This window comes from Hemicordylus capensis, chromosome 1 (assembly GCF_027244095.1).
Source record: "Hemicordylus capensis ecotype Gifberg chromosome 1, rHemCap1.1.pri, whole genome shotgun sequence".
In the NCBI taxonomy this organism is placed as follows: domain Eukaryota; kingdom Metazoa; phylum Chordata; class Lepidosauria; order Squamata; family Cordylidae; genus Hemicordylus; species Hemicordylus capensis.
In genome coordinates, this window is record NC_069657.1 from 345,754,710 (window position 1) to 345,770,739 (window position 16,030).

General features: G+C 43.0%; 2 protein-coding genes across 2 annotated transcripts in view; one reads left to right on the top strand and one right to left on the bottom strand.

Moving 5' to 3' along the window:
• Nucleotides 1–5,227: 5,227 nt before the first annotated feature.
• Nucleotides 5,228–16,030, bottom strand: part of LOC128340726 (vesicular inhibitory amino acid transporter-like) — a 40,255-nt gene continuing 29,452 nt past the window's right edge. The window contains exon 2 of the mRNA XM_053286239.1: nt 5,228–7,729. Within this exon, the coding sequence (XP_053142214.1) occupies nt 6,584–7,729 (1,146 nt within the window). The 3' untranslated portion in view covers nt 5,228–6,583. The remainder of the gene's footprint in view (nt 7,730–16,030) is intronic.
• Nucleotides 9,529–16,030, top strand: part of LAMA2 (laminin subunit alpha 2) — a 759,697-nt gene continuing 753,195 nt past the window's right edge. Inside the window, exon 1 of the mRNA XM_053286200.1 lies at nt 9,529–9,546. The gene's annotated coding sequence lies outside the window, so the exon portion shown is untranslated. The remainder of the gene's footprint in view (nt 9,547–16,030) is intronic.

Sequence of the window (16,030 nt, forward strand, 5' to 3'; positions counted from 1 at the left end):
ATGAGGCAGGTGCGAGTAGGCGGCACGAGGTGGGTATGGCCCCCTGGAGGTGTATTGTAATCCGGTCCACCTCCCAATTGAATTTGACACCCCTGGTCTAGGGGCACATGATACAGCCATCTTGCTGAAGCTATGCAGGCTAGTGCTTGCATGGGACCCATGTATGCCACCTTTGCGGATGGGACCATAGCTCAGTGGTAGAGTATCTGCTTTCCATGCAGAAGCTCCTGTTGGAGATGAAGTTCCATTGCATCAACCTTTTGCACCAACTATCCTAATGACCACTAGCAGCATTGGGAGTAGAGATAGTGAGTAAGGGTCTCCCTAACTGTTCTACCTGTCTCTACTCTATGACCCCTGATCGGACTCTTCCGCACTTCCTGTGCTGAGTCACAATCCTTCCTTTCCTACTAGAGAGAAGATGGAAACATCTCTTTCTCTCCAATAAATACTTAGTATTTTGTTCTATACAGATCTCCATGAGCCGGGTCTCACGATCCGTGAGACCCGGTTTCTTTGGGTGAGCGGGGAGAGCGGGCTAAGCCTGCTTTCCCCACTCACGAGTGGAGAGGGAGCCCTGGGTGGCCGGATCAGCTGCCCACATGGTTGCCGGCTCCTAGATGGAGCTGTCGGGGGCTGGGGAGCTTGGGGGCCGCATGGCCCCCGGAAGCCCCAGTATGCCCTGCGCGAGCACGCAGGGCATACTGGGGAGACCCCCAGAGTCGGGAGGTGGCTTTTCGCCTCCCCTCCGGGGGTCTACTTGTGAGTAGGCACAGCGCGAAGCCACACTGCAGCTACTCATGATTTTGAAAAACAGGTTTGCGGAGCACTCACTCCGCAAACCTGGTTTTGGTCTTGAGCGGGTTACTTGCTCTAGAACCACCGGGCTCACAGCTGAGCCCGGTGCTTCTGACAATCTGCAAAAATCGGGCTAGGCTCTCCTAGCCTGATTTTTGCAGATTGTCAGAATAGCCCCCATGTGTTTTCTCTAAATAGCTGCAACAATGAAACCATCTTCTGCTACCTACTCTGTAACTGAAGTGTGTGCTCATTCCTTAGTGCTCTGCTGCTTTACCTACTGGGGGTAAAAATCAACAACGCCTAACAGCTCCCAGGTTCAATCTCTGATATTGCCAGGCAGGGCTGCAAAAGACTCCTTCCTGACAGCTTGGGGAAGTTCTGCCAGTCAGTGCAGATGATACTGATCCAGATGGACCAGCAGTCTGACTTGGTATAAGGCAGCTTCCTATATCCCTAAATTCATGCTATAATAGAAGGTACTTCAAAACGAGTTTGTTCTGGTGTGTTGCTGAACACTTTACACTGAGAATTAGCATTAGAATATGTAAATGATCATTGATCATATGTATCCTGCCTGTCCTCCAAAGACCAACCCAACCTAGCATCTGATGAAGTGGGTTGTCACCTACAGAATCTTATGCAGAATTAAGCCATTTTATGATCTTTTCAGTTAGTCTCTGTGTGCTGTCGATTTCTTTTCAGGTACTCTGTAACATCCTCTAAGGAGTAGAGATAATATTTGGCAGTTATCATATTCTATTCTCACAACAGCCATTTAAAATTGATTAAGCAAAGAGACAGGGACTACCTTATAGTCCACCCCAAAGCTTCATCACTGAACAGGGACCTGAACCCAGATCTTGGTCCAAGTCTAACACACAATTCACTACACAACACTGGCTCTCATAAGTTCTAAAGCTGGGAATTATATTTAGTGTTTCATTTATCTCAAATGCTTGTGCTTGCTTCTAATTTCTTCGCATGTCATTTTACAGCAAGAACAGCCCTTCTAGACTGGAAGGGCAGCTTATTATTTTGTCTTGTTCCAACAGAGTACTGAGAGGATTAGAGTTTAAATCTGACTAAACCTGAAGAGAAGGTTTATACATGCAAGACTGCAGATGGATCCAACATAGCAGGTGCTCTAAATAAAGAATTTCACACACTTGATCCAGGTACGTGCTGCCTGGTATAAGAATATTTGGCCTAAGTGGGAGTTCTCTTTCCACTGAAAAGACCATGAGGTCGTTCACATGACATGGCAGGCAGGGTGGTGGGTGGGCATGGGGGAAGGCTGATTAAGCTGATCTTCCCCCCAGACAAGAGATGGCTTGTTTCTGGGAGCGTGGAGCTCACTCCCAGATGAGCAGCGCTGTGTGCCTGCAGCAAACCGTACTGGAGGCCAGGATGATATGTCGCCTCTGGTGACCCCACAATGCACCATGCAACATGTGCAATGTGTTGGGGGATCCCCTCAGGAGATGGGTGCTCTAGGCACCTGTCTGTGTGTCTGCAGGAACTAAACATAGCCCGCCCCAGTGAACACACGATTCCAGAGCCTGGGTTGAGGGCTTGATCGAGCCCTTAAGAGCACATTTGAAAACAGGGCTAGGTGGCACTGCCTCGCAGGGATAGGGCCCAATCCCTGCGGTTCTCATGTGCAGCCTAACCTAGCCTGCGTTAGGCTGTGTGAAAGAATAGCCTCCACATTTGCATTCACAAAGAAATATTCATGCAGAACTTGTTTGTTGGAATGCATGGATCAACTATTTTGGATAAAGAAGCTGCTTGCCAGCATTAGAGCTCCCATATTTGGAGGGCATTTTTTAAAGACAGGAGACAATCTATGGGCTTGAATGTACATAACAGTTCGCATTGCTTGGAGGAAAAAATTTTTTTTTAATGCATGGAGTCCAGATGACCCCCACATTACATTAAAATTAGGCTGTAATTTCCATTTGGTATGTTTTTGCTTCACTCTTTTAAATAGCTGTAGTCAGTCTAAGCAATGGTACGTCAGCCTAGTAATGTTGCATGCAAACAACCTGCAGAAGTTACACAAGTTGCACACATACAAATTTTGCACAAATGAGGTTGAATCACAGTAATTCCCTTATTTCCAATGGGCTTACTCCTATGGAATGTCATTTGTGTAACTTCCACAACTTTCCCTCATGCAAAGTTTCTAAGCTGTATCATTGTGCAGTATGTCAGCCAGTGTTTAGAGATACATGTTGTCTTGGACCTCAGCACAGTAATTTTGTCTTTATGCAGAAGTCAAGGACTACGTGCAGCAAGAGGTATAATCTTGAGAAAGTTAAGTTCATAAGATGTAAGCATTCAACCACTTATCATGATATCGTCACCATGTGAAGGCCACATGAAGCTATCTCTGCTTATTGAGCTCCCCATACAGTAAACTGTCCTTATGTGCAGTTTGCTATGTGGCTCAGTCTCCACCACATGGTGTGTCCCCAAACTGTCACAAACTGACATTATTAATGAGACTAGCAGCATGGAAATAAATGAGTGTTTTAAGAGCATTTAACTTTAACTAGATCATCCCCTGAGTGTATATACAAGCCGAAGTACATCCAGTTCTAGAAATATGATAAAAGGAAAACCAAACAGATTTGTGCAGTTAACACCTTTGTTTAATTGTGCATTTGTTAGCATTCAACAGGCTAGTCTTGAGAAGTCACTGTTGCTCATGCAAACCAGAAGCATCTCTGCTGAGTAATACAAAGGCAAATACTGTCATTTGAAATTATTTGGCATTCAAGTCTGTTATCCAAACTCCATTTACACATTTTTATTATAACTCAGTGCCAGCTTGAGTGAAAGTGTTAGTAATGATAATTTAACTTTTTGTTTCCCAAATAATTATTCTAATTACCTAACCTAAGATAGATTTGGCATAATAAGATGCTAAGTAGTCATTAAAGTACTCTATCTAGATTGTTTCCCATCATAACGGATTATCACTAATGCAAAATACATTGTGATGCCTATTCTTTTAATAAGCTAATATCTTTTAAAAACTAAAGTCTATTGTAAGGATGTTAATTATGTGTCTGCTTATTGAAGCTGATTTACTTTATTTCAGCTTTTAATTTGCTCAAATAAAATATAAAAAGAAATCAAAGACATTCTTTGCATAAGAAAGAAAATTTATTGCATGTTAACTTCCTCATGACACTTGTGAGGTTTCTACCAAACTACAGGATAATTGCATTCCAGAAGCAAGAGTCTTACAAATGTAGGCACTGAAGGAAGCAACAGCAAAGAATTATTCACTCAGAATCTTTTTTGCCACATAACTCCATCCTGGTATCCTGGAGTTTCTCCTTTACTTTGAGCCATCAAAATATACTTTAAAGTGAACCAACATATTTTAGATCAATGGGCAAAGAAGTCTTGGTACATAGGTTTTGCTTTATGGTCCAGGTCCAATGAATCACTACATTTGAGGATCAGAAAGATTTATGCCCAATTCAGACTGCTAAATGGTCCATAGTATGTGGCTTGGCTCTCTAGGCTGAAACAGCTGGAAAACTGTGTGGCTATGGGACAATGTACACATTGCTTACCACTGTTCTTGAATTATGGCATACTGTAATGTAGATTATGTGAGTTAGTTCATAGGTAGGTTGGATATATGATGGGAAAGTTAATGTATGTCAGAACCCATTTTTAAAGGGGGCTGGATGAGTCAATGTTCAAGACCTCTAAATCTCCACATTAGTACTTGATTAATATTATGCATATTTAATCATTAAGTACCATTGTGAGGAATGGGGAGAAATTAGTGCAATTATGCTGTCTTTTGTTTAATGTCACTTGTCATCATGTATTTAGTCTGATGTTATTTGTGAGAAAAAATGAATTCATGCCAAATGTGATTTTCTATATTATCAGTTTCTAAATGATCAATTATCAAGGGTTAATGCTCATTCGTGTGTGTGTGTGTGTGTGTGTGTGTGTGTGTGTGTGTGTAAGTGTGTGTATGCACAAGCAATAATTTAAGAGCAAACAATAGAAAAGTTAGTTGAAAACCCATGATTCAGAGTATTTTCTGTGAATACTCTTAACAATCATCAGTTTGTCAGAATGACAGTATTTTGTCTGGCTAACAGAATTCCTGAGCAAGAATGACATATTTTTACTTTCAGTCTGCAACAGTTCCATTTAAAGCACTGCATTGATTCCAGATCACTCTAAATGTCCTGAAAAAAATGTTTTGCCCCACAAAGATGGGGTAAGAATTTAAGCCTAGAGGTAAAATACACAAATCTCTAATTATACACTGAGGTCATTCACACAGTCAAAAACTGGGTTCTACCTGGGTTTGGGAGCTGTGTGTGCTCCCAATTTTCAGTTGTGTGGAATCAAGGAGGCTCTACAGACAACCCATGTGTGGAACCTTACCAGGTTCTGTGGGGAAAGCGAGCCCGCTCTCCTCACGGACGATCCCCAGGCTAGCCCTGGGCAGCTGGATAGGCAGCCCATATGACTACCAGCTCCGTTATGGAGCAGGTAGGAGGAGTGGAGATCGGGGGCCACTTGGCCCCCAGAAGTCCTAGGATGCCCCGTGTGAGTGCAGGGACATCCCGGGGAGACCCCCGAGGCCGGGAGGCTTGTTGTAGCCTCCTGGCCGGGGGTCTACTCATGTGTCGCCATGGTGCAGAGCCACACAGCAGTGGCACATGATCAGTAAAAAGCGGTTAGCGGAGTGCGCGGAGCGCTCACTCTGCTAACCTTGTTTTAGGGGAGGGGTTGCTAGGTGGGCTAGCTGCCATTGAAGCTCCGGGCTCGCCTGTTGATCCACCGGGCTCCCTTAACCCCGTTCCTCTCCTTCATGAGAATCGCCTCAAGGTAAGAGGAAAACCTGGGTAGCTTTTCTTTCTACCTTGGTTCCACACAATCACGCCTACCCAGGTTTTCCTCTTACACTGATTTCACACAACTGAAAATTGGGAGCACACACAGCTCCCAAACCTGGGTAGAACACATTTTTTCAGTGTGTGAATGATCTCACTATATTCATAAGCAAAACTGACAAGTCTTTTCCTTACCCCTTCAGAAAAGCCCCTTTGGGATGGAGTAATTGGGAGCAGAGAAGTGGAATGTGTGTGCATGTGTGTACACACTTACCCCTTTCCTGACCACTGCTTGTCTACTCCAAATCAGCTCTCCCCAGCTGCTTTTTCTCCAGTGAACTTCAAAACATGTGATTGCCTCTTGGGTGGTAGATTGAATCTGGAGCGGATGCATGGAGGGTGGGGGAAAGAGCTAAACAGTCCTGCTACACTGATTCTCTCCTCAGAGCAGTTTATATGTCTCATTCTAGTAAGTGTATGGCATAGTTGAACAACCTGCAGCATGAGATGAGCACCACAAGTAGCATGGCAAGTGGGAGTCTTTGGGCCTTCTGGATTAGAGCTCATGGGCCTGCAGGCATGGCTATCACACAGAGCCAAGTATATTTTCTGCTGCTTCTCACCTGTGTTTCACTGCTGTCTTCTCTCTAGCAAAATACACTAGAGGCAAAACTAGCTCAAGATGTGGAAGGGTTACATAAGTACTGTATGGTGGCACTACTGGGATGTATTATCTCTGTATTCCTTTGGGGAATTAAATCACTTTCCATCTTATGAAGTGTGTTGTCCAAAAATCTGCATGCATGTATGGATACCCTGTTGTGAAGACAGCTCTGCAAATACTTAATTCTAAAGATTACAGTTTCCAAATATTACATGGTATTGATGAACCCTTGTTACTTTTATCCAAATGTTCTCAGCAGACCTTTTATGGAACACACAAGACCAGCTAGGCAGCAAAAGATGCCCAGGATAAACACACAAATGTCTGCACATTTTCCCAAGAACATTAGCTTTTCCCATTTAAGCTTCAAATGGAAAAGGGAAGGGAGAAGAAAGGTCACTGCAGCACCTGTTACACTACCTGTTAAACCCATAAGTAGGGCAAAATGTGGTATGAACATGGCCATCAGCAGAGTTAACAAGAGTAGGGAAATTTTTAAACCCACAGTAAGCAATGGTGATTTGTAACTGGATTTGTGGCTTTGAAAAATGTAACCATGCAAGATCTCTGCAATTGCAAAGAAAGGCAATGGATAAGACAGGAGAGCCTTGGTTAAGAGACACAAATTCACCACAGTCTGTAAAGATGATGGGAGGTTGTCCGTAATAACCTCCTTGGTTTCTTCACCCCACGTCAGGAATGCAGTCAGTGCAAAGACTGTCTTAAAGACACAAGCAAAGAAGTGAGTCCAGTTCAACATAGAGCTACATTCACCAGGACTTTTCATACTCCCTTCAAGGGTTGGAAGAAATATTTGTGATGTGTAACTGAAAATGATCACACCTACTGAAACGAGGAAGTTCTCAAATTCCATGGAAAGGCTGAATATTGACCAGGACCACCGGTGTATTTGAGTTAGGCAGTAAGTTATCACTACAAAGATAATAACAAAATGGACCAAGGAGCAGAGAAGGCTAAGTTTGGATACAATTTTGAGAGTTTTGATAAACACACAAGGCAGCAGGGCTGCAAATGCAATTACTGACCATGTTTTCTCAGTTATTGGTAAAGCTGGAAAGCTATGTGACAGCAAGTTCCCACTAACAACCAGATACAAAATGCATGTCATGATCAGTTCTATCACCTGGGTCACATTTACAATTCTGCCACCAAGTTTCGGAAATAGCTTTCTGCAGCAGGCATTCGCGATGTCTTCATATGTGCCTCTCACTCTTACGAGCTGCCCATCTTCATTTTCTTCATACAGGCAAGCGATTAGAATTTTGCCAGTGTAGCAGCAGAAAACTGCAGCCAGGATAATAAGAAACAGCCCACTGTATCCACTGTGGAGTAGAGCATATGGCAGACCTAGAACAAAAATCCCCTAGAGACAAAAACAGAGAGGACAAAAACCCTGAAGCAAAATGTTTACTAGAAACAACCCTTTCAAACCTGCAGCTGTCGACAGTTACTGTTTGCTAATTGCATGGAAGGATCACTGTTACATTAACCTGTCTCCGTAAATAAAAGTTGCCAGAAATGTGTATATTTATGATGAATGAAGTTAGCAGGAAAAATAACTGCTGGCAGAAGCACAGAGATCCAGATAAGCCAGGAAATTGAAGACAAGCAAACCATAGATACAAGCTCCTATTAAATATTAAGGGCTGATGTGATTGTGGGCATAATTTAAAAGGCTCCAAAGCAGTTATTTAGTTGACGTGCATATTAGTGGTTCAATAACTATAAAATCAAAGCGCTTTACCTGCCTCTACACATTTTTTATAAACAGGAAGATGGAACTTTTAGCAGCAATGAAGGATAAACAAATGTGGAGACCTACACATGCATCCACTCTTATTTCTTATCCTGACATATGTCTTCCTAATTCTACATTTGCACATATACCTACCTGGAACGAGGAACTTCATCATTAGGCAAAATGTGCATTCTTTCTGTTCTTTACGTTGTGCAGGCTATCAGTGTTTATATTTCCCCATAATTAGGAATCTGGACACTCCAAATGGAGTAGCAATAATTAAAGCTGTTGGAAATTTTAAATGAATTCTGGATAGAGAAAATGCCCACCATGGTTTTTTAAACGAACAAAAACAACATTGCAGTACATACCTCCATTTTGTTTGTAGGGGCCTCCATTTTGTTTGGCTCCACTTCTGTTGTCTAACTTTCAAAACTTTTAATCAAGCCATGCTCATCAAAGCCAATAATACTTTGATTCACAGAGCCCTAGCTAATAAACAAAAATGATTGGATGTGTTTTTTAAAAATTCTTGGTGACTAGACTAGAATTGCTCAAAAGAAAGGCAGAAACATTTATTCTAAATTTAAATGTATAGTTTTTATCTATCTATCTATCTATCTATCTATCTATCTATCCATCCATCCCTATACAATTTCTCTAAAGTACATACAAAAATTGCTGGGATACCATTCAAAGGAAAGGTTTACAAGTTTTACATCACATCACACATAGTGTGTTTCTCTTATTGCTATTTTATTCACGTTAAAATGGAAACCAGCAACCTGTTGAACTAAAACTATGCATTAAAAAATTCAATTTCAGATAAACAGTCCTCATCGACATTTTTCATTTATACATAACAAAGTCTGAAAATATACCATGAACATCAGTCATACTCCTGTCAGTATTTCTCATCTCATGAAAGATAATTGAAAGAAAGAAAAAGAAGAAAAAGAAAAAGGGACAATTATTTTTGTAGATAAGTTATCCTTAATAGATTAATATCCCAGCAGCAAGTGAACAGCTGTATTATCATACAGACCCCTGATCTTCCAGAGTCAGCTTCTATTCTTCCAAGAGCTTTGGTTGCAGAGCCACTGCCACAGCAAGGAAGGCTGACCCATAAGTTGAAGGTAGGAGCTGTAGAATCCAAGGGAAAGAGTTGTGGTATGCAAGGACAAGGCAGTGGTGTGGAATCAGGAATATAACCAGTTTAATTAAATAGCACAGAGTGGCAAGTGCAGACTGCTTTTCCCTGTTCTTGCTGCTGGCTGTTAGCCCCGCCTCTACTCCAGGAATACAAGTAACTAAAGCCCCATTCAAAAGCTGGCTTGGATCGAGGAATAGATTAATCAAAAACACATCACAGGAGCCTCTCTTCTTATCAATGCTAACACGAGACTGTTCAAGTAGCAATGGCAAGGAATAAACTGCAAGGGGTGAGTTACTTACCATTTTGTGCTTGCTTTGCAAGAGACTGCCTACAGCCTGCATTAAGAGACTCAGTTGGAGAGTGGAAGTGGGAAGAAGGGTCTTTACTCATGGCCCAGATATTCAAAACACCACAGACTGGTCTGGGGCAGGCACTTCTAGGGAAAGCTTATTTTTATTAGATAGATAGATAGAACCCTTTTACCATAATCCTACATAATACACAGCTAACTAAAAATTAAGGAGAGGTTTGTATTGTTACTTCCAGAGAATCATGTAACTGTTGGATTGTGGAATGTTCTAGGCAATATGGAGAAAATGGTAGTATTATTTCTTTTGATGCTCCAATGGATATGGGGCTGGGACAATTACTGCCCAATAAAATCACTCTCCCCCCAAGTCACGTCTCCATTCCCTTTATTCCCCTTCCAGTACATCAATGCCATGGCCAGAATCCGGCAGGACTTTTGAGTATTTTCTTGCTTTTCATGGGTTCTATTGAGCTGCACCCAGTTGCCTGTCTTAAAAGGCCCCAGAGACCCTTGTCTTGAAAATTCCCAGGCCTCTAGTATAAAGAAGGTTATGAAATAGGTGGGGAAACAACTGGAGTTCATGTGGCATAAGACTCATGCTACATCTTGTTGAGCATGCTTTGGAGTTACTTTACAGGCCTGTGATGAGGCAGCAATGGTAACAAAGAAAACTTCTTCCCCCATCCTCACCTTTGCATTAGCAGAATAATATTTAGCTAGTATTTTCCAGGGTGAGTGTTACCAGGGTCTGCTGGACACGTGCTCACTACCATAGTCCATTTCTTTGCTTAAAGTGGGGGAACTTAGCATTAAATGGGTGCAGACCCGTAAACAGCAAGAAAATACTTGTGGCCGTGGTGTTGACATACTGGAAGGGGAATAAAGAGAATGGAGATGTGACTGTGAATACAAATAGTTGTTTTAATAGTGTTATAGGAAATGAAGAAGTGGTTGGTTAGGCACATCAACACATTGCTGTACAAGGAAGGGAGTTAGAGGATTGAGGGTGAGAGAAAAGAGAAAGAGAAAGTCGTTTGTCATAGCTACCTAAATCTAGCCATGGGAATCCTTCTCTCTGGGGAGCTCAGTCATAAAGTAAGTTCATTGCAGTGAATCCAAGAAGTATAGGGTACAGCATCCAATGCTGAGTTGCGAATGCAAGGGCACACCACGCAGAGTGTGGACTTGCAAGAGCATGGTGGCAGTTGCAGGTGGCAAATGCAAAAGCAAAAGTGAGATCCCAGCAAAAGTGTGATCCCATGTTTGCGGGGGATTTTTAATAGGTAGTAACACACCCCAAGGCTTTAACTGACAACTAAAGGAGACTGGTAACTGGTAACTGATTGATTGATTATGAGCCATCAAGTCAGTGTCAACTTTTAGCGACCATATAGATGGATTCTCTCCAGGATGATCTGTCTTCCTTGGCCTTGTTCTCAGTGGTGCATTCATTGTTGTTGTAATCGATTCTGCCCACCTTGCTGCTGGTCATCCTCTTCTTCTCTTTCCTTCAACTTTCTCCAGCATTATGGACTTCTTAAAGGAACTGGGTTTTCTCATTATGTGTCTGAAGTATGATTGTTTGAGCCTGGTCATTTGTGCCTCGAGTGAAATTTCTGGACTGATTTGTTCTATGATCCATTTGTTTGTTTTCCTGGCTGTCCATGGTATCCTCAAAAGTCTTCTCCAGCACCAAAGTTCAAAAGCGTCAATACTTTTTCTATCTTGCTTCTTCAAAGTCCAGCTTAGAGTGCCACAGAAAAAACCATTGTCCAAACAATTCTAATCTTTGTAGGTATAGACACATCACGGCATCTGAATATCCTTTCCAAGGCCTTCATTGCAACCCGAGTGCTAGTCTGCAGTGTATTTCTTGAAAATGGTTTAGTGAATTAAAATGGAATTGCCCTTCAGGAAATTCCTGACTTCAGGAGTTTCTGCTCCTGATGAGGTGCATCCTTGGACTAGAGTTGCTGGAAATTCTTCATATTCTAGAGGCAGCCTGGACTTGAGTGCCAGAGGCTTCTCTTGGCACTCCCTACACCATCTGTACCTGGGGGTGTCAGAACCCATTCAGGCTCTGCCCTTGTCCACTCAACTGGGGTATATGGATGACCAACTCATCACTTACTATAACAACAGTACAAGGAGGGTTCAGCCTCACATCCCCTGGATGGAGATAGCCGAGGATGTCTAGTTCTGGGATTGGGAGGCCCATTTTGCTAGAGATGCTGAGTTTTCCCCGCAGATAGCTCTTCCACCCTGCAGTGTCGCTACAACCAGAGTGGAGGGCTTCATACCTGGCAGTGCCTGGTTGCCTGTGAAATGAGCAAAGACAGGAAGCAGAAAGGAAGGTCCATGCAGTGCGGCTACGATGGGAAGGCTACTACGTCAGCCTGGACAAGGAGACCTTTACCTGGACAGCAGCTGATGACACGGCCCAGCTGACCAAGAAGAAGTGGGAATGTGAATGGAATGTTGCCCAAGATTGGAGGCCCTACTTGGAGGAGAAATGCATTGAGAGGCTGAAAAACTACCTGCACTATGGGGAAGAGACTCTGCTGAGGAGAGAACCTCTGTTGGAGAAGGTGACATGCAAAGTGGGCCATGATGCCTGGGAAAACTACACCTGCCAAGCTTATGGCTTCTACCCCAAGCAAATCAACATCACCTGGAGGAAAGATGGCAAGATCTGGGAGTAGATCACATCCTGTGGACGTGTCACCCCCAGCTTGGATGGGACCTTCAAGTCATGGGTCTGCATTGAGATTGACCCCAAGGATAGAGACCGCTACCGGTGCCACGTGGAACATGTTGGCCTGCTAAAGCCTCTAGACTTGACCTGGGAGGATCCTGCCTTGCTGCCTGTGGAGGTCACTCAGGCAGTGATCATGATGATTGTGGCTGTTGCTTTGCAGCTGGCTGTGTCTTTCTTACACATTGCCTCTGTGCCAATGAAGTTCCTTGTGGTACCCTTCTTGGCGGTCTTTGTTCTCTGCATTGTGCTGCTGTTTTGGAGTGTCTTCAAAATCATTCCTTTGGCAGCCATTATGGAATGCATCTGGGGGTTAATGGTTGCCATGCCACTGGTGTCTGAGATTGGCCCATACATCATCGGGGAACTATGAAGAATTTTCAACATGTGACCAGTGGTCTGTCAGGTGTGCCACCAGGATATGGCTGCAAGAGTCTTCCAAAGCAACTTGGTCTTTCAGGTTTCCTGCTTCTGCTTGACTTTTTTAAAATGGTGATTTTTTGGTGTGTTGTTGTTTTTACTGTTTAACTGATTTTAAGGCATTTAAACATGATTTTTAAGGAGTCATATTGTATATTGATTTTTGCAAACCACCTTGGGATCTTTTATGGAAGGTGGTATAAAAATCGAACTATAAATAAATAAATAAAATATTGGTTATTGATTAGGTTATGTTGGGTCGCTCCCTATATACTCATAAGAACAGCCCTGCTGGATCAGGTCCAAGGCCCATCTAGCCCAGCATCCTGTTTCACACAGTGGCCCACCAGATGCTGCTAGAAGCCTATAGGCAGGAGTTGAGGGCATGCCCTCTCTCCTGCTATTACTCTCCTGCAACTGGTATTCAGAGGTATCCTGCCACTGAGGCTGGAAGTGGCCCATAGCCCTACTCCTTTAGACGAAGGAGGTTTTATGATAAGAGTAATCACCAAGACAATTACCTAAATAGGTTTTTGGAAGAGGGCATCATGCATTCTGGCATATACGGTGCTTAACTTTGACAACAGGAAGGAGGAAATGAGGCAAAAAGGCTTGCACGATCTTGAACTTTAAAAAGTTGGAAGAGGGCTTGCATTCCTTTCCTTTTATCTCTTTTCAACTTTAATTGGGTCTATTCTGCATCTCTCTCTGCCTGTGCTAGAGCAACCAGAGAGGGGCATTTCCTCTGGCCAGGGGTGTAGCTATAATTGAGCGAAGGTGTTCAAAGAACTTGGGGCCCCCCAGCTCCACCTCTTCCTATTTTCTTCATCTCCTTCACTCTGAGGGGCTGCTGGAGAGAGAGTTGAACACGGGCCCCCTCTCCCCTAGCGACACCCCTGCCTCTGGTTTGTTGCAGTCCTTTGCAAACAACCTGACAGGCACCTTTTAGGGAAAGTGCATCACGAGGATGACCCTTTGCCTGGAATGTAACCAGCTTTTCCCTTCCAAACAGACTAAGGGGAGAAAATGGCCGAAAGACTAAGTCTGCAAGGCACACTGAAGCACTCCCAAAATGGCATAGCAAGTGTGGCTAGTAACACGAGAGGACTCTTAACTTCTTAGGGAGGATCCATGCTTACTATGATAATTTTTGGTCAGTTTCTGTTGTGGAAAAAGTCATCACATAATGTGTGTAGTGTTTTGGGATGAATTGAACCAGATAGAAATGCGGCCTGTTTTAATCTGGTTCTGTTCATTCTAAAAATCATTGCATGGGTGCATGTGCCTAGTGGCTGCCAACTACCTTCTATGGAAATCCATATTCAATGAGGAAGATTTTGGATGAACCTTTGGAGAGACTTCTTAACTATAAGAGCAGTGTGACAATGTAATCTTGGGGTGGGTAGTCTCTCCCTTGCTGGAAAGACGAAGCTGGAAAGCCATGTGTTGGGGACTCTCCAGACCGGGATATATTGCATTGAGCCAATGCGGGGGTGCCCAATGTGCTATTTCAGATTCTGCCATCAGGTTTCCCCATACCGTAGTAGCAATGATTAAACAGAAGATTAGAGCTCAACAAACAGCTTAGGGGGAAATATGCAGTACGTTAAAGGTAGTACATTTACCAACTGTACAGGAGTAATTTAAGAACAGAGTGATACTGTTCTTAAATTACACACAGTGGTACAAAGGTTAGCTCCATTAAACTCCTCTCCCCCAACTTTCTACAGCTATTATATCGAGGCAATGTGTTGTAGTAATCCTAAATGCTTTGCAGCTAAGTACTTGAGCACTTTTATGGACCTGAATGAGATGAATAAAATGAATAAAAACTCTCAGGAGTCTCCATAGAGGGACAGAAGGGTCATTCTGTAAACTCTGAAGGGAATATGCTATTACAAAACATTACATTGTGTATAGGTGTCCTTTCAGATATACTATTTTGTGTGCTTGTAGAAAATGTATTGTCCTGGTACACACATAGACAAATAAATATTGGAATTCATGTGAAACACAGTGAGTGCCACCATTTCTCAGATCCCAACCATCATTTGTGTCCAGAATTATTTAATCACATTTCTGTTATTTTTCTTCTTGTGATTTATGTCCTGTCTCCCCCAACAAATAGTTGTATTGCAAAATGTTGCCTGAAGTTGTATTGTAAATGTTGCATGGGGTGGAGGAGTTGCATCACATAGTAGCACATCCGCTGCCTCTGAGAAGCCCACAGGGCAAGAGGTGAGGGCAAACCCTCTCTCCTGCTGTTGTTCCTCTGCAAATGGTATTTAGAGGCATCTTGACTCTGAGGTTGGAGGTGGCCTATAGCCACCAGACTAGTAACCACTGATAGACTTATCCACCATTAATTTGTCTGAGCCCCCCTTAAAGCCATCCAAGTGGCCATCACCACATCTGTGGCATAGAATTCCATAGATTAATTATGTGCTGCATGAAAAAGCACTTTCTTTTGTCAGTCCTAAATTTCCTGGCCATCAATTTCATAGGATGGTCCTTGGTTCTATGCTGTGGGAGAGGGAGAAAAATTTATCTCTGTCCACTCTCTCTACTCCATGTATAATGTTATACACCTCTACGATGTATCCCTGTAGTCACCTCTTTTACAAACTAAGCAGCCCCAGATGTTGTAGTCTTGTTTCATAAGGAAGTGCTCCAGCTACTGAGCATCTTGGTTGCCCTCTTCTGCACCTTTTCCAGTTCTTCAGTTAAGATACAGTGTCCAGAACTGCACACGGTAGTCCAAATGTGGCCACACTATAGATCTGTGCATATGTGAAATTGCCCCCCACTTCCAGTATGCATCTATTAAAACTTCCTTACACTGAACAGCATTTGTCATTTTGTTGCCCACTCAGACAGTTTGGAGAAATCCATTTGAAGCTTCTCGCCATCTGTTTTGGATTTCACTACCCTAAATAGTTTAGTGTCATCCACAGATTTGGCCACTTCGCTGGTTACCTCAACTTTAGATCATTTATGAACAAGTTAAAGAACACCGGTACAGATCCCTGGGGGACCCCACTTTTTATTTCCGTCCACTGTGAAAACTGTCCACTTATTCCTACCCTCTGTTTCCTGTCCTTCAACCAGTTACTAATCTATACATGAGCCTGTTCCTTTATCCCATGACTGCTAAATTTACTCAAGAGCCTTGGGTGGGGAACTTTGCCAAAAGCTTTTTGGAAGTACAAGTAAACAATTGTAGCAGATTAAAGCCTTTGTCTCAGAGCAAGCTCATGGGAGGGAAAGAAATGCTGAATCATTCCT